The sequence below is a fragment of the Manihot esculenta genome, chromosome 6 (assembly GCF_001659605.2).
Source record: "Manihot esculenta cultivar AM560-2 chromosome 6, M.esculenta_v8, whole genome shotgun sequence".
Classification (NCBI taxonomy): Eukaryota; Viridiplantae; Streptophyta; class Magnoliopsida; order Malpighiales; family Euphorbiaceae; genus Manihot; species Manihot esculenta.
The window spans coordinates 26,359,686-26,380,874 of NC_035166.2; the positions used below are offsets into that span (position 1 = coordinate 26,359,686).

Genomic DNA, 21,189 nt, shown 5'->3' on the forward strand with positions numbered 1-21,189 from the left:
GCCTAGCGCAATCCTCAAGGTATGTCAGGATTGAATTAATAAAAATGAAAATAAAAATAAGAAATATATATATATATATAAAATATGAATTTTAGAAAGATATGGAAAATAAATAAATTTACCCTTAATTAAAATTTTATTTTATTTTAAAAATAAAACCCCGATTGAATATTTTATTATTTTTTAAATGTAATTTCTTTATAGTTAAAATAATATTTCATTTTATGTTATTCAAACTTGAAAAAATGAAGAAGCAAAATGGTTTGTGATTGCCTTTTTGCCCGTTGCGTCTACCCAATGCCGCCTCTCATATTGATAAATTTTACCCTTTCTTTCAACCAAAATAAATAAATAAATAAAATCATGAAATAAGAAAAAGGTAGATTATCCCAAATCTAGAGAACGCTTATGCTGATATACATACAAAGAATTCCAATGGAATCAATAAATAAATGTATTTTTCAAAGAAGCATCATAAATGGGAAATACATATTCAAAGCCCAGAAATAAATGGAACACCCGTGGCCGGCAACCATGACATACCGGCAATTAGCTTAGCAACGGTGAAACTTGAGGCCACCCTGCTGCTAGTTATGGTATGAAACCCTTTCCACTTAACCCTTTGTCTAGTGGAAGAGCCTGGCCCAAAATTTCTATATTCTCCATAATACAACGTGTCAAGAGCAAAGTCGCTATTTCCCCATTTTGACCAACCAGCAGGGTTAATGAAGCCATCAAGGTAAGTCTTAAGAACAACCGTCCGAGAATACTGCATCCACGGTCTCCCTAAGTATGTCTGAAATGCACCGACCACAGGTTTGAGATCCGGTGCCGGCAAAATTTGAGAGTTGTGGATTGAAATTCCAGTATTCTGAAAAGGGTCATTGCGGGCTTGTGCTGTGATCATGTTTGCTTGACCCTTCAAAGGTTTCCTTGCATAAATAATGCAATTTTGAAATACAACTGCTGCATTACCAAAAATGAAGTCTATGGTGCCATAGACGTAACATTCTTTGTAGAATTGTCTTTGAGAGTGGACAAAAAGTGTGTCTTGGTAGCCTTCGAAAGAGCATCGATAAAAGACTGAGAGATCTGAGGCTGATCGAAGAGCAACTGCTTGGCCTTTCTGGGGGCCTGCTGTGTTGCTGAAGGTAATGCCGCGAGCGACAAAGCGAAGGCCATCAATCCCTGCAGATTAATCACGTTATGGGGATATTGGAGTCTTCATTTCTTTCGGTTTTGCACCACCAAATATGGATTTACGAATAATAATAATAATAAAAGCATCCTTGTGGATGTTCACAAGCTTGGCTAAAAACTTCTGGGATGAAATCATGTATCAGTTCACGTGATAACAGTATATTAATTGCATTTATAATGAAACGTCTGAGAATTTATTAGGACTTGTTTGTTATAACTGTCTATCTATTCTTGACATCTTTGGTCACTTATGAGGTCAAACCATCAAAGTTATTATATCATTATTATTATTATTTGATAAAAGGGAGCAAAAGCCCTTTCTGTGCTCTTATTTTAAGGTTAAAGTTACTTTCATTGCTAAAAAGGCACAACTGATAACAATAACATGTGATTACTATTTTGATTTCTGATTTTTTTTTTCAAAAACAAATTTAAGAATTGTTTTAATTTTATTGGAAATAGATACCTATATAATTATATGTACCCAACTAAATCAAATTGATTATGTCAAAAAAGAAAAAAAAAACATTTTTTGAAGACCTGAAAAAGAAAAAAACCATTAATTTTCTCATTCATTTATACTTTTAATTCAATATTTATTGATAATTAATCCTAAAATGGAAATGTTCTATTGATATGTACAAGGCCAAGGAAAAAAAAAGTTTAAGGCATACCAGCAGTTGCAGAACTGTAGGTTGTATAACCACCAACAACGCTTCTGCTACTTGTTATTATCGTGCTTCTCAGGCCATCGCCAACCAGCCAAATATTGTTATTATTGATGCCAACTTCAATATTCTCTCTATAAATCCCTCTCTTCACATGGATTATGAACCTAGTTCCATATCTTCTCTTCGACGCCGCATCAAGAGCTGTCTGAACTGTCCTGAAATGCCCCGAACCATCTTGTGCTACTACCAGATTTGCCTTCGCTTTTAGGGATGAAGATTGCAATAGCCTCCTTTGGCTCCTGGAGAACCATCTTGGAAATCCTTCTGTATTATTATCTTCTACGGCAAGCAAAACCCCATTAAGAGCTAAGCTATTGCTAATGAGCTCTGATAAATTACTGGACATGATTGGCGTGATAAAATCTGACACGTTAAAATCAACAGACCCAGTTCGGCAAGTTTCGATGTTGGTCAAGGCAGTGCTCATCCAAGTTTGTGCATCGAAATTTGTACACCCTTTCTGGCTTTGTAGACCTTGTAAGGTGCGGTTTAGTTGGACAATGGTATCGGCATGGAGTTTGCAACAATCAGTCCACACGGCTTTGTGGTTGTGACTATGGCATTTCGGTTTTAGTCGGTAGACCTGCCTTTCTACACTAAGGGCTCTCTCCAGGGCTAAGTGGATCATTATTCTGCGAAACTCTGACCTATGTTTGGGTGCAAAATGCTGGTGCGTCTGGCTGACGAAGTAATTGCATGTTTCAGGGTGTGGAGTCTGATTGCACCACCAGGTCATATTGACGGCTTTATACCTCCTACATTCTGCACTGAAGAAAAACGAACACAAGAAAATGAAAAAGATTGGCAATGGCCTAAACTTGGTTGCCATGGTTTTCGAATTCCAATTTCTGATTTTGGGTTTGATTGTTGAGGATTTTAAGGTCTGAGTATCGTAGAAAGAGGTTTCTTTATATAATAGAAAGAAGAAAAGGTGTGAAAATAATAGTATTAAAATATAAGATTGATTGTCTGAGCAATGGAAAAATCCATAGAATACATACATAAATGAAAATGCAAGATATACCATGTTGTCTTTACTTCTTGTTGTGAGCAAAAGGAAATTAACATAACGATACACATAAACAAGAGAAGTTAAGAAAGCTAAGAAAGAAGCAATCATTTAGAGTTTATTCTTAACAACCATCATTGCACTTTTGACATGAAATCATAGAATTGCTCGCCGTTCTGTTCAACATAGTGTGATGGGTTATCTCAGCCGTCTAATTAATCAATAAATTAAGATGTCACAATGTTCTCGTTGGTGGTAATTACGAAGAGAAAACATGCCACTGAAAAAGTTGAAAAATAGATCAAACAAACCCCACGTGATAGCTTAAGTTATCAGCTTAATTCGACGTTTCGTTGCAAGTTCTGGGACTTCGTAATTGCAATTTTATAAGTTAGTGATTGCTTCTTTGTCAACGCCTTAGTGACGCTTGTATAAATTATATTAAAAATTAATTCCCCCTAATCATATATTAACAGAATATAGTTGAGTAGGCTGAGCTAGCTAAGGCGAGGCAGCCGGCAGGTACGGGGACATGCCCGTACACATTGTAGGACTATTCAAATGGTGCATTTAAGATAAATATCACTAAAAGGCTTATATCATAATTGTAGTTAATTGATTGATTTTTTTTTTAAATTTCACGATTCATAAATAATTTATTTTGAAATATATATACTTAATATCGGTGTACTCACAAATTTAGTCTCATAGTAAATATATCTAAATAAATTTAAAAAATTTCAAATTTTACTTTCTAACCTTTAATCTCTATTTTCTATTTCAAAAAGAAAAAAAACTAACATCGGTTATGAAAATTTATTGTAATGTGAATTAATTGCAATTAATAAACACAACAAACATTTTTGTTTTATATATATAATATATTGCTTCTCAAGTAGATGAGAAGTAACAGTTCCTTGAAAGGAAGAAGAAAGTTTCATCTAGTACTCAAACCTTATGTGTTGAAGCAGCCATTATAGTCGGAAAGACCCATGTGGTATATTTAGTTTGTAGGGCAAGTAACCCATATCCTTTCTATCATTCAAAGTTGAAGCACATGAACTTTCAACTCCATTAACTACTTAATTTGCACGTATCCTCATCTGAAACCTCTGGCCTAAAATTCAAAGCATTAAACACCTACATAATTTTACATGGGTTTTCTTTTTTTTTTTTTTTTTTTAGTAAAAGTGAAATAGAACAATAATAATATTATTATTGTTTAAAAAAATTGTGTTCATTTTGCAACTAGCTCCTTGAATTAAAATTAAGTTGCAGCTGTCAGAAGCCTTCGTATTGCCACACCATGTTTCTGTAAGAAAAGGGTTTAAGCCACTGGGCCTGTCTGAATGAATAATTGTCTGGATTATTAATTTGTTATATGGATTTGGGCTGCAACCGAAATCTTAAGGTCGTGTGTGGCCAGGGATTCACTTTAAGATTTAGGCCCAAATTATTACAATGTATTTTTCTTTTCTTACCTTTTAACACCCCATTTGAAATGAGTAGAATAAAAATAGTAACTTTGCTTCTTTTTTTTTTTATAAAAAAAATATTATATTATCTATAAAGATAAAAATTTAAAAATTAGATAAAATAAAAGGTATTCTATTTTAAGCAATGAATGTATTGATTAGTTATGGGTGAAGTTGAATGAAAGTTGATTTGTTTTAAGTGATGGAACTTTTGAAAATGTTAAGTTACATGATTTGTGGATAAAAGAAATGTATGCGTACAAGTTATAATAAGATAGCATTTCTTAAGATGACAATGGAGATTGTTTTTGGATTTTTAAACCTTTACTAACAAGATTTTGAAACCGCTTTATTTCGTTAATTCTTTTTAAATTTCTCTTCCTCCTCGAAACTAGGATTTTACAGCCATATATACATGAAAATTCATGTGATTCCAAAGCGTATTCAAACTCTTTCCATGTAAATAATAATAATAATAATAAAAAATACAGATTTGTTTCTTTTCATCTGAAACTCAGTAAAAATTTGCATAGATCCAAGTTGGATTCTTCACTCTCGTTATATACCCCAGAAAAACAGAAAAATTAAGTTGAAAATTCAATGAATATGAACTTTGGCCATGCAAATTAAGGATCTTGGTAATTGCGACTTAGGCGCATGAATACTCACGTGCACAAAGCGTATACTTCTCTTATTATCGGAAATGGTGTAGATGGAAGGACATTACCTTCAAGCATCAACTCATCAATATGATTGAGTCCTCTACAAGACTATAATACAAAGCTCACTGTGATTAATCATATTCACATCCTTACACGCAGCCCCGGAAATGGAAGTCTCAACGCTAACGTTCTTTCTTTCAGATCAGACCTTATGCATTGATGAATGTCTTTCTTGGATAGGTATATAAGAAGTGAAAGAGCAGTTGGGGTTTTCATTCACCATTGCTTAAGAGAGAATGAATCCGTCAGGAAGATTGTCGGCATTCATTGGGATGATGATGATGGTTATGGTGATGAGGGTCGCTTCACATGATTATGGAGATGCACTGAGTAAGAGCATTTTGTTCTTTGAAGGACAGAGGTCGGGGAAGTTATCCCCTACACAAAGGATCACTTGGAGAAAGGATTCTGCTCTTAGCGACGGCTTTCAGATTGGTGTAAGTCTTCACCTCTATTTGTGTTTAGCTAACTAATCCTAAACCTTGTATCAGGGTTCTGTTCTTTGCTCAGGCGTTTTACTAAAGTAATGTAATTTGATTACATGCCTTTAGCTTGACGAGGATAGTTGATTCTCTTATGTCTCCTGCTCCAACTTCGATAAAATGAGAACATTTGTGACTAGATATGTTAATTGGCTGTGAATTGTACGTAAGACGATGTAAGCGATGGAAGGATGTAGTTTTCCCAGATCAATTAATAATTTCTTGGGTGTAAATATAAAGAGCAATTTAATTTGATTTAAGTCCCTTTGTTGACTCTCAGGTTGATTTGGTGGGCGGATACTATGATGCTGGTGATAACGTTAAATTCAACTTCCCAATGGCATTCTCAACAACAATGCTGTCTTGGAGTGTAATAGAGTTTGGCAAGTTCATGGGTCCTGATCAGCAACATGCACTCGAAGCTATTCAATGGGCAACTGACTACTTCCTTAAAGCCACCAGCATTCCCGGCTTTGTGTTTGCCCAAGTTGGTGATCCTTACGCCGATCACAATTGCTGGGAGAGGCCTGAGGACATGGACACTCCTAGAACCCCTTATGCAGTCAGCAAACAGTTCCCGGGCTCTGAAGTTTCCGGCGAGATAGCGGCTGCCCTTGCAGCTGCTTCCATTGCGTTTAGGCCTAAAAACCTCGCATATTCTGCAAGGCTTCTCAAAAGGGCTAGAATGGTACATATAACTTAATTACTTGCATTATTTCTGAATTCTATGTGAATTTGCTTCGAAATTAACTGCAATACATAACAAATAGTAAATATATTTTGTGTGGATCAGATTTTTGATTTTGCAGATACTTACCGCGGATCTTATAATGTTAGTCTTGGACAGTGGGTATGCCCATTTTACTGTGATTTCAGTGGATACGAGGTATGGATTTTTTTTTATAGAACTAAAGCAATCCTACGTATATATCTTGATATTTCCTTTTAAATCTCAATTTTCAATTATATTAGGATGAATTGGTGTGGGCAGCTGCATGGTTGTACAGGGCCACTAAGTCCCCTAACTACTGGAACTACGTTGTGGATAACGTAAAACATTTAAGGAAAGTCCTTGTAAGAAATATAGATGGGGTCATCTACAGCGGTGGTAGTTTCGCTGAATTCGGATGGGATACTAAGCACGCAGGAATTAACATACTTGTTTCCAAGGTGATCGATAAGTTCTTGTTTGGAGCTTTTGTTCCTTCTGATTCCTACATTTTATAAAGTCTAAATTAAATTTGCTTGTGATTGAATGCTTAACTTGTTGATATTATTACAATAGATGCTGCTGAGAAGCAATACTTCCAATTTAGATCTATTTATTCCCAATGCGGACAAGTTTGTATGCAGTGTGTTGCCTGAATCACCCACCCTGTCAGTCTCATATTCTCCAGGTAATATCTCTATATATACACACAACTTCTGTTGCTATCTATGCTTTTAAAAAAATAGAGAACATTATTTTTCTTGAAGTGGTCACAGGAGGACTGCTATTCAAACCAGGAGGAAGTAACTTGCAACATGCCACGGCTTTGTCCTTTCTTCTACTTGCTTACTCTCGTTATTTAAATCAAGCCAACAGAGAGATCCATTGCGGAAACGTGGTTGCCAATTCTGCTAGGCTTGTCGAATTGGCCAGAAGCCAGGTATATAAGAAGATTGACATATGCAATACACTATTATATCGCTTAATTAGTTGGGCTCTGAAAGTATTGAAGTTTACAATGGTGATCAGGTGGACTATATACTAGGAAGTAACCCATTGAACATGTCGTACATGGTGGGATATGGGCAAAAATATCCACAGCGGATACATCACCGGGCCTCGTCTCTGCCGTCCGTTGATCAGCGTCTGGGGAGAGTGGATTGCCAGGGCGGAAGTACATATTTCCGCAGTGACAAACCTAATCCCAACTTGCTGATAGGAGCTGTTGTAGGAGGACCTGATCTCAAGGATTCTTACGCTGATAGTAGAGCTGATTTTGTAAATTCAGAGCCTACCACTTATATTAATGCACCTCTAGTTGGTCTCTTGGCTTACTTCAGCTCACATCCCTCCTCATAGTTTTCATTTTTTTTTTTTTTAAATAACCCTTTTCTAGTTGTTCATTGAAAAATTAAAATAATAATAATAATAATAATAATAATAATAATAATAATAAAGTGTATAGTATTAAGAAAAATAAATACTATTTCAATTATTTTCTTCATGTTTAAAATATATATCATCATCTCTAATATCTTCTAATTTTTGCTCATTCTGATTGAATTTTGAATTGTTTCATCAGATTCAGTGTTTAGTTAAATTTTAATTATAAAATAAATTATTTATTTTTAATTAAAAAATCTTAATGAGAATAAACCTTTTAAATTATAATTTTCAAGCTAACTTATTCAAATCAAATTAAGTCTCGAATTCAATATTTAAATTAAATTGAATTATTCTTAAAGAATTAAATTTAAATTATCTATTTCAAGTTGGGTTAAATTATACTTTGAAATTGTAAATTTAAAATAGAAATCCATTTAAAAGTGGATGTGGACATGTAAGATTTTTTTGACCATAAAAAAAGACTTTTAGCAATGGCAATTATCTGTCGATAAACTCTGATTTCTATATAACAAGAGAGATTGTGAGAAGAAATGGACTATACTGGCGTTGTTAAGACTGGAGGGGAAGAGTGGCCTCACAAGCATATGATGATCCATTGACCAAAGGCATTATGTTCTTTGAAGGGCAGCAAGTTGCGTTCAACCCTTATGATGACATAGTGGAAGAATGCAAATGATGCCCTCCGCCCTCCACAAGATTATGTAGTTGTTGGCTTTAAAAAAATTAATCAAATACATAATCTCATCATGATATGTAGCAAAAAAAAATCAATAATTTCATTTTAATTTTTATGCTGCTGAATATAATTTGTAACTATTTATACAAAATTTCATCTCAAATCGAGAAGAATAGAAAATTAATATTTATATAATAATTAATATATAAAATTATTAAATAATTTAAATTAATTATTTTCAATCAAATAAAAGATAAGTAAAAAATTATTTAAGTTAATTTCAAATGGACTGTTAAATCTTATATGTTAAAGTGTGAGATGAAATATTTTTAAAGATTAAGAGTTCATTAATTAGACATTTTTCTTGCAAATTAAGATTAAATATTATTAGATTATACTTTTGATACACCAGAAATATCAATTTAGCCACTCAATTTTTAACAAACAATCAATTTTATTTTTTAAAAGATAAAATTTTGATTCAGTTAAATCATTGTAAGTTTATTTAATTAGCTCTAGTTCAACCTTGTTTTCCTCCTTTGAACGACTTTGTTAACTAACAACATTTGAAATAGCCGAATTCAAATTTAAATTATTTAGTAGTTTCATACTAGTTATTATATATAATTACTAATCAAAACCGAATTCTTAGGTATTGTAGTTCGCTAGTACCTCGGACGGCTCCACCTCGTCTCTCACGGGTAGCCCTTTCTTGACAGGCCTACTAGCTCCGCATAATTTGTCTGATCCAGAGTGGTTCTAATACCAATTAAAACAATCGGGGCCAAACTGATCCAAATAACTTTTGAACTCACTTTTCACTTGACCCAAAATGATTAAGTTAAATTATTTAGTAATTTCGTATTAATTATTATATATAATTTCGATTTTCTATAATCTCTCGATGTAGGACGGATTTGGTAGTGCAAGCAGACAGCCAACCGTTACAAGGTTTTTCTTTTTAAGAAAAAACTTTATTTAGGCATAGCTTAAATGTCAAGTCAGTTGAAATTAAATTATGTAAGTGTTGATTAGAGACACAGAAAGTAACACATAATTAACTAGATATAAGTTAAGAGTTTATATTTCTTCAACTTCTCACTGCAGTCTTGCATGGGTTATAGGCTCCATGCCATGGCTTTGAGAGAGTTTCTTTGAAATAGTTCGATCCAAATTGGCCCAAATAATTTTTTGATTCACTTTCCACTTGACCCAAAATATTATGGATCCACTTGATCCAAAATATTAACCTAAATTATTTAATAGTTTCGTGGTAGCTATTATACATAATTTGGATTTGCCGTATTCTGCCAACGTGAACGAAATCCACAAGTTAACAAGTAGACTTCACACTCTCCCCTACTAAATTTGTGACGTTTGCGTCGCAACTGAATTTGTACAATTGCTAAATTAGGGACAACGTGGGATGAAATCCACAAGTTAGCAAGTAGACGTCACACTCTGCTTTGCTAAATTTGTGACGTTCTCGCCGCAACTGAATTGGTACAATTGCTAAACTAGGACCGGATCTTTGGATACTGTGGTTCGTTAGTACCTCAGACGGCTCAACCTCGTCTCACATGAGTAACCCTTCCCTCGCAGGCCCACTAGCTCTGCACAATTTGTCTGACTCAGAGTGGTTCTGATATCAATTGAAACAGTCCGGCGCAAACTGACCCAAATAACTTTTGAACCCGCTTTCCATTTGGTCCAAAATGATTAATTCAAATTATTTAATAGTTTCATGCTAGCTATTATATACAATTCGGAACTGCCGTATTCCGCGGATGTGGGACACGGGCAAATGACTTTTACACTTTTCTCTACTAAATCTGTGACGTTCTCGTTGCAATTGAATTGGATACAGTTGCTAAATTAGGACCGGACCTTTGGATATTGTGGTTTGCTAGTATCTCGAGCGACTCCACCTTGTCTCACACGGATAGCCCCTTCCTCGCAGATCCACTAGTTCTGCACAATTTGTCTAATCTAGGGTGGCTTTGATACCAATTGAAACAGTTCAACCAAATTAGTCCAAATAACTTTTGAATGCACTTTTCACTTGACTCAAAATGATTAATCATTATTTAGTAGTTTCGTGCTTAACTATTATATATAATCTGAAATTTTCATACTCAATTAACGTGAGGTGAAATTCACGAGCTAATTAAAGCTAGCATGTGGACGTCAAATTCTTCATCATGTGCTATTGTCACGTTAATATACTTATTAGAGCCTTACTAGAAATACAGTAGCTCTGTTTTCTTTGTACACTTCCATCATTTTCCCTGATAGCTGCATAACTTTATGCTTACTTTTTCTGTATGCATGTGAACACATTGATGTTTTCCTTTGGAGCTATTTCTAAATTGTCCTCCCCTCTCCCTTTCTCCATTAAGATGTGAATCATCCAAAATTTAATAAAATGTAGTGAAAATTCGCGAATTGAACAAAAGAGAAGGTCAATTTTCACATGGATCATCCTTTCTTATTATACACACTTGCACAGATTAGTGAAGTAACTCAGACGATATTTACATACTTATGAAGGCATATTGCCTCATCCCATATGATCTAATTAACCATGAAGAGAGGCATAATTGTTGATCAAGGCCAAAGCGTTGCTAGTCAAGTGTGCTATATTCTGAATCTGTTTGCTAACTGCGCTCTTCACATCCCCATCCATGGAGTGCCCAGCGAACCCATCACTGCAGGTATTCTCATCCGTCAAGGCAGCACTAACCCATGTTTGGATGTCGTTAATCATGATCTCAGTATTGGACCCTTTAGCATTGCCCATTTCATCAATAGAATTGCTGAGCTCATCTACTGTGTCACTCAACTCCTCCACGCAGTCTTGCATGGCTGATACTTCCCTAGGCTCCATGCCATGGCTTTGAGACAGTCTTTTCATCATGATTGAAGTTGATCTAGCTGATGCTATTGTCACGTTAAGGGCTGCATTGACTAGGAGCTTGGGGCTGTTTTGGATCTGGCTTGCTTGGACCGAGAGGGAGCTATAGCAAAGTCTTGGATAAGTAGTTGTACTGCAAGATGTTCTTATAAATTCTGTGAAAGTTTTTGGGGTTCTGAGAACTCTACCAGCTGAGATAGAATTGATTGGGAAGCTAATGGCTAGAAAAATGAAAAGGGATTTAGCAAAAGAAGTAATGGCAAAACCCGTCATGTCTTGTTTCTTCGTTAGAGGCTGAAGGCTGATGGTGAAACTATGACGAAAGGTCCCCAATTTATAAGGCAAAAACAGGGATAACTAGTGTAATTGTGCAGGAAATCAAATAGTGGAAGTAAATAAAGGAAAAGATAAAAAAAAATATTTTTCTATTTTCACTATTATATCCTTACTTTGTAATCTTAATTTCAAGATTATATTTACATTTTAGCTTTTATAACCTTTTTTATTTTGTTATTTGCTCTCAAAGGAAGAAAATTATTTCATTATTAATATCAGAAAAAATTTAATATAAAATATGTAATCTAAAACCATTCATCAAACTCTTTACATACACTTAATTTTAAGATCATTTATTTATTTGAGATTGATGTAAAATATTTTAAGGGTTTAAGGAAAATTAAAAAATTTCTGCCCTTTTCCTTTTTTTTTAATGATTATTCAAACAAAACAAACTAAAAAATAAATATATATTTTTTAAAAAATAATTATATATGAAATTTAATATGCATTTATAGTATCAAGTCGGTTGGAGCTATAGGGTCCCAGAATTATGCAAAAGAAAAGGATTATTGAGTCTTAAGAGGATTAATATCATCTCTAAAATTTGAAGTTATTGAGTAAGGCCACATGCAAGCAGGAACAGCTCTAATTATGAGGATGCTATAATTTTCTTTAGGAAAAATCAGTGACATATTGAATTGATTTAGAGTCACCACCTTCAAAATAATTTAGTTAATCAATCAATTGTAAGAGTCATCATTCTATCCTTACGCTTTTGTATCCGGAGCTGCCATTATTGGATTGGAATTATATGATTTTGTACAAGAGATTAGAAGACTGTTTGATATTTTTCGTTTTAAGCAAATGATTTTATTTGAATAAGGTTAGAAAAAATTTAGCATAATCGCTTTCTCAAAAAACTCAGCAGAAAATAATAAATTATGCTAAGTGGCTATTTATTAATAAATTTTATTTTTATTAATACTTTTGCCCATTTAGTATTTAAGAATAGATTAAATAGTTTCTCCATGATCATGAAATTTTGATATCTTTTTTAGGTACTATTACTTAAAATGATAGAGAGAAAGTGTTTAATAGAATCAAATTTATAATATTTTAATGAGTTTTTAAATATTAAAAAAATTAAGTTTAAAAAAATAAAAAAGGATGTAAAAAAATTTATTAATAATGTTATCACTCATCCAAAATCAAATATCTAATCTAAATAATTGTGGAGTCGAGGAGCAAGTATTTCCAATGGCCCAGTCACTTATTTCCCCAATGCGAAAGGGGCAACTCTATGGTGGGCGAGGCTGTGGAGCTACGATTTGTCGAGTGAGATAAATTGACCCGCTCAATTTTATCAAAAATTATAAAACATATATCATAAATAAAAAATATTTTTAATAAATAAATTTCATTAAAATTAACAAAAATATAAATCAGTATTGATAATCTGAGATCCAGAAAATAGAGTTTTACAATGGGTTCTGTAAAACTGGAAAAAGTTTTTTCTTAGAGGAGAGTATTTCTCATTTTATATGTTTTCTTTTGTTCGCTAGTGACTGTAACAAAATGTATGTCATTGGGCCACCTGTCCCTGTCACGTTGATATGGACGTACGAGGAAATCAGATCGCTGCCCCATGCATACCGGCCTTTGATTCTCTCCGGGCACGCATGCGGATGGTCCCACAAGGCGAATAGATTGAATTCCTTCCTGGTTCCGAGCTGGGCCGGAAGATAAGGTTAAGACTAGGCCCAGAGGGGATCTGTTCATTGGGCCGAAAGAGCTGGGCCGGCCTGATTGAAAAATCTGACTGGAGTCCGGTCTTTGAGCTGAGCGGGCTGGACCTGGCTCTTGGAGGAGACTTAGAAGCCTTCAGATTATGGGCTGTCCTAATGGGCCTGGCCTTAGACCGGGGCAAAGAAATCCAGCGGTCATCAATTGCCCCTTTACCTCCTCGTCAGTTATTGCCTGACTGAAGAGGGGGTAAATACTGAGAGTCATCATGACCGCGCCGCCCAAGGACAAAACTGTTCAAAACATCTTTTCGGCTCTTTATTGTTTCAAATTTCACTTCCCGTCAGTCTCCCCAGAACGTTGGCTCTTCTCTGTTCTACTGCTCTCTTTGCTTTCCTCTGCTCATTTGCCCTAATCACTTTTCAGATATGCCTCTTCTTTTACCATGGATAGTTCTAGTCTCCCCGATATCGTCAACCAGGAGTCTAGCATCACCCCGTCTAACATTAGGAATTTCATTTCTAGGGAATACCTGGATATCCCTCTTTATCACATCCGGGCTCCTTATCGAAATGAGAGGATCATTCTTCCTGATCCTTCTCCCCCTGGCCTAATCGACCCTCAAAGGGACGTTAGTCTAGTCTTCTTCATCAAACAGAGGGAGTACGGTCTGTCTTTCCCCTTTTCTCCTTTCTTCAAAGAGGTCTTCCAATATTTCGAGATTACCCCTCGAATGCTAACCCCTAACTCCGTTCTTTTCATGTCTTGCTTTGAATCTGTGTGTCTGAGCTGGGGGTTTACACCCACGGTTCACCTATTCGTCAGCTTCTTCAGGCTAGTCAAAGCGAGCCAGAAATATTATTACTTTGCCCCTCGCGGAGTGTTGTCCATTTTCACGGGTTATAAAGACTCCATCAAGGGCTGGGTAGAGGGGTTTCTGGTGGTGGAGTTGAAGAAGAATACGGGATTGGCTTGGGAGCTCGGTCTTGACTGGGAGGATGTCTCTCTGGGTTGCAACTACCTGCCCCAGTTGGGCCTTACCGAGCAGGTCGGATTCCTTCGACTGACTTCTGTGGATAGGAAGTATGACGTCGAAAAGTGCTTGTACGCGTCCAACCTTAGGGATATTAAGGACACGGGTATCTTATTCTATCTGCCTGTGTCAGTTTTTGCTTACGCGACCTTTGCTCAGAACTGTTCTGATTTGCTTTGATTTTTAGTTTTGTAGTCTCTGAGGTGAAGATGGATCAGATTAAGCCTCCCAAGAACCTCATACTGTCCCGGGAGAGCATGGACATTGCTCTGGATGCCCTCCTGGCTGGGCAATCTGTAAAGGAGGCTACTCAAAGGGTGGCCGAGGTTATTTCTTCCAGATCGGTTACCCGACCTCCTCCTCCTCCGGTCTCCTCACAAGCTCCTAGACTAAGCTCCCGATGTAGTAAGTCATCTCGACCCTCTAGTCGCAGCAGATCGAGCTCGGCTCACCAGTCCTCTCAAGCCTCCCAGCCTCGACGCCCTTCTACTGAGAGGGTGGAAGAGACTCCAAGAATTATTTCTGAAGTGGCTGAGGACGCCGGGCTGGCGAGGACGGATCCCGCCCTTCCTCCTGTGGACGCTTCTGATGTGGGGCTTGAAGTTCCCGCTGTTGCTAAGGAGGAGGTCCCTAAGGTGGGGCTCGAGGCCCCCATTATTGAAGAGGAAGCTCCAGGGAAAAGTAGGGAGGTTATTCTTGTAGATGAAGATGTCCCGGAGGCCCCTACCGGGGATGTTGGATCTGGCGCTGCTAATGACAGAAGAGTCACAGAAAAGGCTGAGGACAAGCGTCCAGCCCTCCCCGAAACGTCTGCCCCAGCTCCTGCTCGGAAGAAATCCAGGGCTTCCAAGGGATCAGCTCCAGCTCTCCCTCCTATTGGAAAGAAAAAGGAAGCTTCCAAGGGATTAGCTCCAGCTCTCCCCCCTCTTGAAAAGAAGAAAGATGTTCCTGTGATACCCCTGTTGTCTGCTCTTGACAACGACATTTTGAACGCTGAGGACATCACTCATCAAACTCCGGCGAGCGTTGTAGCGAAGATCTTGCTGGAGTGGATGTTCGGGGGAGTCACGGAGGCTTCAGACTCTCGTCTACTTGCTCTGACTGGCCATTTGGCTGGCTTCACACGAGAGCAGGCAGCCTTCCGGTCTCTACCTCGAGGAGAGCTTGGAGATAGGATTAGGAGATGCTCCTGATGGTAAGTTGTTACGTTCTGATTTCTGCTCGTATTCCAATTTTCTTTGTTTCTTTGTTCTGACAGTTTTCTCTTTTTGTACTAGGTGATGGGCCTCTTCATGGAGGTGGATGCTCGCAACCACTCCCTCCGGGAATCTGTAGATCGCCGGATTGAGGAGGCACGCCTGGAGGAGAATCTGTCTGCAACCAGTGATGCTAGGGGCAACCTTGCGGCAGCTCGGAAGCATACTAGTTCCCTCCAGATAGAGCTGCATACAGCACTGGAGGCCTTAAAAAGGGCTGACGGGAAGACTGCCGAGGCGCAGGAGCATGTCAAGTCCTTGGAAGCGGAGTTATCTCACACTCGAAGGGTTCTTAAGGAATCGGACGAGAGGGCAGCTGCCGCTGAGGTCCGCTGTGAAGAAGTCTTGAAGCAGCTGTACTCCATGGTGGAGATCCTTCGTGAAAAGGATGAGGCCGTGAGCCAGAGGGACGAGGTCCAGCGCCAGTACGATGCCATGAAGGCCGATCTTGAAGGAGCTCAAGCTCGTTTTGACAAGATGAAGGCTCAGAAGGAGGGGGCACTAGCTCGGGTCGAGGTTCTCGAGCAGGAGTTGAGTAAGAGTTCAGATCACATCAGAGATCTGGCCTCAGCGGCAGAGGAATCTAAACTTCTCAATCAAAAACTTTGTCACGAGGTTGAGACTTTGGAGCATAGATGTTCAGCCCTGCTCGAGGATGCCCGACTCGCTGAAGACAGGGTCCAGCTGGAGTGTGAGAGGCGTCTGCTGGAGTATAAAGAGTCTCCCGAGCTGAAAAAAGAGATCGAGCAGGCCTGTGAAGCTCGCCTCCAGGATTATAAAAGTTCTTCTGAATTTAAAGACAAGATAGCTGAGGCCTGTGAGAAGCGACTTGCGGAGTTCCAAGGCTCTAATGAGATGAAGACAGCCATATGGAACAAGGGCTTTCGCATGTTCGTCTCTGGATACAACCGGGGCCTAAGGACAGTCCAAAACGCTCCCTCCACCCCGTTGGCTGAACTTCGAGCTGCAGAGGAAGATTCTGATGGCGAGGCGGTGCTTTACGGGGAGGATGATAGACCTTTGCCCAAAAGAGCTTCTCGCATTGCAGCTGGGCCTTTTGAGGCAGAACCCGAGCTGGGGAATGACGATGCTGGGCCTCATGGGCAGGAGATCGTGCCTTTCGTGGGCACTGGGGGGTCTAGGCAGGAGGATGCTGGGCCTCCCATAGACAGTAATGTAAATAATATAAGTGTAGATAGTACAGGGGATAATATAGATGATAATGCCCCTAGGCATGTAAGTCCTTTAAGGACTGTTTTTCCCTCAGTAGAATAGACTGTAAAGTAGGTTGTAATTACTTTTTCTTTTTAATGAAATTTAATTTTCAAATTGCGTTGGTATTTTGAGTTATTTTGATTGTTATTTATTTCTCTGGCTTTATTCGTACTTGAGCTGTTCCTACCTCTGCTTGTTCTTCCCTCCTTATCGGGCTACTTATTATGTTTAGACAGTCTGACTTGTTTAATTTTAAAGATTTGAGAATGAGATACTTAAACTGTGCCTAATAAACTTGGTAAGGAATTGACTACATCGCCTTTCATTCCTTGCCCCTTAGTCAATCAGGGCTGAAAACTTAGGAAGAGACTTAGTCTCTGACTTATAATCTTTTCTAATTTCACAAGGGCATTCTTATCTATAAATTTTCTCCGGGCTAGATTTGCCTTAAGGCCGAGATCTTTAAGCTGTACTTTTATAGATTTCGATCTCATTAGGTCTTTACTATGAGCTCGGTTTTTAACAGCTGACTTAATGTCTTCAACTTTTCTTTCCATTATTTCACATGTACGAGCTTGGGCGTGTAGCCCTTTATAACCAAAGCGAAATGTATCACGTACCTTTTTAAAATGGTGAGCAAGATTGGCCTCCTTGTTTTTAGTTCTGTTCTGACAAGGACTGAAGCTGGGGTCATCTGCTCACGCCTATTGGGTTTCTCCTCGGGTTGCCCCTTTATCTCCTCAGCATTTATTACATGAGTGGTGAGGAGATAAATCCCTAGACTTTATTTGTAACTGCGCGGCTCCATTTTAGACCAATTTACCTCTCTTTCTGGTTATGAGCTCGGACATCTGGTCCCTCTTGAAGTGACCCTTTGCCAGTAGGTGCGGTCTGGGTTGTATGCTCCACTGGGATGGGGAGTGCAGCTTGTTTTTTTTTTTTTTATCGTTTTCCTCTCCCAAGGTCATTTTTGCTAAGTGTTTGTTTACTGTGAGTTAATCCGAGCTGTGGGCAGGGTCTCTTGCTTTTGTCGTGAGTCCGTCCATTCAGCGGATTAAGGAGCTCGGATTTTTGTTCTTTGCTTAAGCTTTTGCCCTATCTGTGTGACGGGCTCAGGAGTTCGAAATTTCGTCCTCTTTACTGTGAAGTCAATACTTAATTTCTTACTTTCTTGTCGAGCCTTATACGGGCTGTGTTTGTAATACCCGGCTAGATCAGGCATCGAAATTCTTACCGTCCGGTGGGATTCGAGGATGTCGGAGCTTTCTAGAAAGGTAAGAGAATAGTTTTCTAAAATGATTTTAAGTATTTGCCAGGTCTTGAATGTGATAGGATGAGTTTAGAAGAGAAAAGACTATGGGGACTTTTGCCATGTTCGGCCGCCGAAGGTAATGTTCGGCAGCCGAAAGTGCTCTAGATTCGGCTTTCGAAGTTCATGTTCGGCCCCTGAACATTGCATGGTTTTGCATGCAGGTTTGGCAGCCGAAGGTGAGTCGGTCAGCCCTCTATATCAGCGCCTCCAGTCGGTGAAATGGATAGGTTTCACTTTCCTTTCACTCTCTGAGGTGAGGCCACGTTCTCTATGAGTCATGTTTATAGTTTTTATCAAATCATGCAAAGATGTGAGTGTGTTTATGTGGTTTTGAAGGTTTTGAGTTCAAAAGCTAAGGTTTGGTGGTTTGGTGATTTTGAAGAGAAGTTGCTCTAGATTTCTGAGTTCATATCGTTCAGCTTCTTGTTCTCAAGAGGTAAGTGAAGATTCTGAGCTTCTTTTGAGGATTTAAAGAGGTTTTTATGGAGGTTATGGGTAGAAATGCATGTTTAGGTAAAGATAGAGTACGAAGAATAAGTAAGTCAGAGAACAGAATAAAAAGCAGATGAGAGAAGTAAGTGAGATAGGGTAGAGTAAGAGCAAGAAAAAAGAAGAAAGATGAAGCGTAGGAAGAGGTTAGAACCGGTCTGGGAATAGGTGGTAGTTGAGGCAGAGAAAAGGGTCAGTCTTTTCTTCAGTAGGTTCCCGAGGGAAGTTCCGTTAGCGTCAGCTTGGATCTTCACCCTGATTCCATAGGAGGCTAACACAGCAAACACGATGACGTCAGGTACGTTCACTTGGAAGTGTTTGGATGTGTATGCTTTTTGGTTTGGACCCTAGTGTTTCGCTTTCCTTATTGTTTGTGAGCTGTTGATAGGATGGGTTTGATGACTTCTAGGCTTAGAGAGTTTTCTTTGGGTTGGTAGACCCGAGTGTGATCCATTTATGGCAGAGTCAGTCTGTCGGTTCAGTTCAGAGTTTGTTGCGAGTAGGCGATGCCTTCCAGCTGACCTTATGGTTCTAGGAGTGACTGGTGATGTCAACCTAGGGCGGATTGGCTAGCTACTCATGGTACTACCTGTGTCTGCAGGAGCAAGGTAGGGGAGTTCAGAGTTCAGAGGCTAGGATGGATCAGAGTTAGTCCTTAGAGAGGACAGAGTATAGGGGTGCCTAGAAGTTAGTGTCAGCCCCGCAGGCTCATAGTTATTGCAAGGTTGTCAGAGGGTTCTAGCTCTTGTGAGCAGGGTTAGTAGTCCGGTCAGGGAATCAGCCTCAGTGCCCGTTGCTAGTAAGTACTAGATGTGTCCCAGGCGAGTTGTCAGGTTTACCATCTGTCAGGGAGTCAGAGTGTGGAATAGGAGTGGTGTCTGGACGCGGAACCATTTCTTTCCTTCTACCCCACAGGATGGCACCTGCAGAAAGAGAGCATAATCAGAGTATGATAGAGAAGCTTGGTAGAGAAAGGTTATATTCGACCGAGTACCTCACCCTGGAATGTTCCAGAGTTGTTATGGGAAACGAAGGATGAATCCTTGAGAGTTTTGTAGTAACTGTAAGTGGTTACCAGATATTCCTCGTTAGGATTGATCTCGTAGAATTGTTAGTCAGTCAGAGCTGATTGTGGTTTTGTGTATCATCTGTTGAGAGTTAGAAAGTGAAAGTTAGAAAAGAGATCAATAGAGAAAAGATGAATAGCGGAAGCTGTGAATTTCAAGAATAGGTTGAGGTCTTGATTGCTTATTTGTTTGTTTTTAACATTCGAGGACGAATGTTTTTAAAGGGGGGAAGATTGTAATACCCGGCTAGATCAGGCATCGGAATTCTTACCGTCCGGTGGGATTCGAGGATGTCGGAGCTTTCTAGAAAGGTAAGAGAATAGTTTTCTAAAATGATTTTAAGTATTTGCCAGGTCTTGAATGTGATAGGATGAGTTTAGAAGAGAAAAGACTATGGGGACTTTTGCCATGTTCGGCCGCCGAAGGTAATGTTCGGCAGCCGAAAGTGCTCTAGATTCGGCTTCCGAAGTTCATGTTCGGCCCCCGAACGTTGCATGGTTTTGCATGCAGGTTTGGCAGCCGAAGGTGAGTCGGTCAGCCCTCTATATCATCACCTCCAGTCGGTGAAATGGATAGGTTTCACTTTCCTTTCACTCTCTGAGGTGAGGCCACGTTCTTCATGAGTCATGTTTATAGTTTTTATCAAATCATGCAAAGATGTGAGTGTGTTTATGTGGTTTTGAAGGTTTTGAGTTCAAAAGCTAAGGTTTGGTGGTTTGGTGATTTTGAAGAGAAGTTGCTCTAGATTTCTGAGTTCAGATCGTTCAGCTTCTTGTTCTCAAGAGGTAAGTGAAGATTCTGAGCTTCTTTTGAGGATTTAAAGAGGTTTTTATGGAGGTTATGGGTAGAAATGCATGTTTAGGGTTTAAAGTATGTTTTTGGTGTATTGATGATGAAAGTATGTTTATGTGTTATGTTTGTTGTTTTTGTTGGGGTTGTAAGTTAGTTTTGGACCCCTTTGTGCATATACTTGAATATATGTAAGTTAAGGAGTTGTGTTATGCATGTTTTGAGAGGTGGAATGGATTGAGGAGCTAGGTTGTGCACGAAGCTGAGTTCTGGATGAACTCAGGTTCGGCAGTCGAAGGTGCATTCGGCCGCCGAACCCCTTGAGAGGTGGCTTTGGTTGCCACAGCTCACCCCCGAGAGTTTTGAGGTTCGGCACTGGAAGGGGGATTCGGCCGCCGAAGGGTAGAGACTTTCGTCTCTGGAGTGTGTTTTAGCCCCCGAACCGTGCCCCCGATAGGGTTCGGCAGCCGAAAGTAGAGATTCGGCCGCCGAAGGTACTGGAGTTTCAGCTCTGGAGAGGACATTCGGCCGTCGAACCTGCCGCCGAAAGGGTTTTGTCCAGAGTTCTTTTGCATGCTTTCTGTGTTTGTTCTAAGAGCTTTTTGAGGGGTTTTGGGATGTTGTGTATGAGTTTGGTTAGGGTATGTTTGACACTTCATTCGAGTCCATTTGTGTAGGATT

At 38.8% G+C, this 21,189-nt stretch overlaps 3 protein-coding genes across 3 annotated transcripts; 1 reads left to right on the forward strand and 2 right to left on the reverse strand.

The window, feature by feature from the left end:
* Nucleotides 1–365: 365 nt before the first annotated feature.
* Nucleotides 366–2,969, reverse strand: LOC110616991 (probable pectinesterase/pectinesterase inhibitor 59). The gene is made up of 2 exons (XM_021759553.2): nt 1,875–2,969; nt 366–1,188 (listed from the first exon to the last, which is right to left on the reverse strand). Exons 1-2 carry the CDS (start codon nt 2,956–2,958, stop codon nt 494–496), a joined length of 1,779 nt encoding a protein of 592 aa, XP_021615245.2. The 5' UTR covers nt 2,959–2,969; the 3' UTR covers nt 366–493.
* Nucleotides 2,970–5,229: 2,260 nt separating this feature from the next.
* On the forward strand, nt 5,230–7,705 carry LOC110616992 (endoglucanase 4). The gene is made up of 7 exons (XM_021759554.1): nt 5,230–5,574; nt 5,900–6,307; nt 6,413–6,505; nt 6,592–6,789; nt 6,905–7,016; nt 7,105–7,268; nt 7,358–7,705. The coding sequence occupies exons 1-7, from the start codon at nt 5,374–5,376 to the stop codon at nt 7,685–7,687; spliced, it is 1,506 nt and encodes a 501-aa protein (XP_021615246.1). The 5' UTR covers nt 5,230–5,373; the 3' UTR covers nt 7,688–7,705.
* Nucleotides 7,706–10,856: 3,151 nt separating this feature from the next.
* Nucleotides 10,857–11,648, reverse strand: LOC110616993 (21 kDa protein). The gene has a single exon (XM_021759555.2). The coding sequence runs from the start codon at nt 11,596–11,598 to the stop codon at nt 10,990–10,992; it is 609 nt and encodes a 202-aa protein (XP_021615247.1). The 5' UTR covers nt 11,599–11,648; the 3' UTR covers nt 10,857–10,989.
* Between the last annotated feature and the right edge of the window lie 9,541 nt (nt 11,649–21,189).

Bases quoted from the DNA above. Each gene is read 5' to 3' on its own strand.
- LOC110616991 (XM_021759553.2), bottom strand. From the start codon at position 2,958: ATGGTATATCTTGCATTTTCATTTATGTATGTATTCTATGGATTTTTC. The intron at 1,189-1,874 runs GTATGCCTTAAA...ATTAATCTGCAG, and splicing joins CTACAGTTCTGCAACTGCTG to GGATTGATGGCCTTCGCTTT.
- LOC110616992 (XM_021759554.1), top strand. From the start codon at position 5,374: ATGAATCCGTCAGGAAGATTGTCGGCATTCATTGGGATGATGATGATG. The intron at 6,790-6,904 runs GTGATCGATAAG...TTATTACAATAG, and splicing joins TTAACATACTTGTTTCCAAG to ATGCTGCTGAGAAGCAATAC. The intron at 7,017-7,104 runs GTAATATCTCTA...AAGTGGTCACAG, and splicing joins GTCAGTCTCATATTCTCCAG to GAGGACTGCTATTCAAACCA.
- LOC110616993 (XM_021759555.2), bottom strand. From the start codon at position 11,598: ATGACGGGTTTTGCCATTACTTCTTTTGCTAAATCCCTTTTCATTTTT.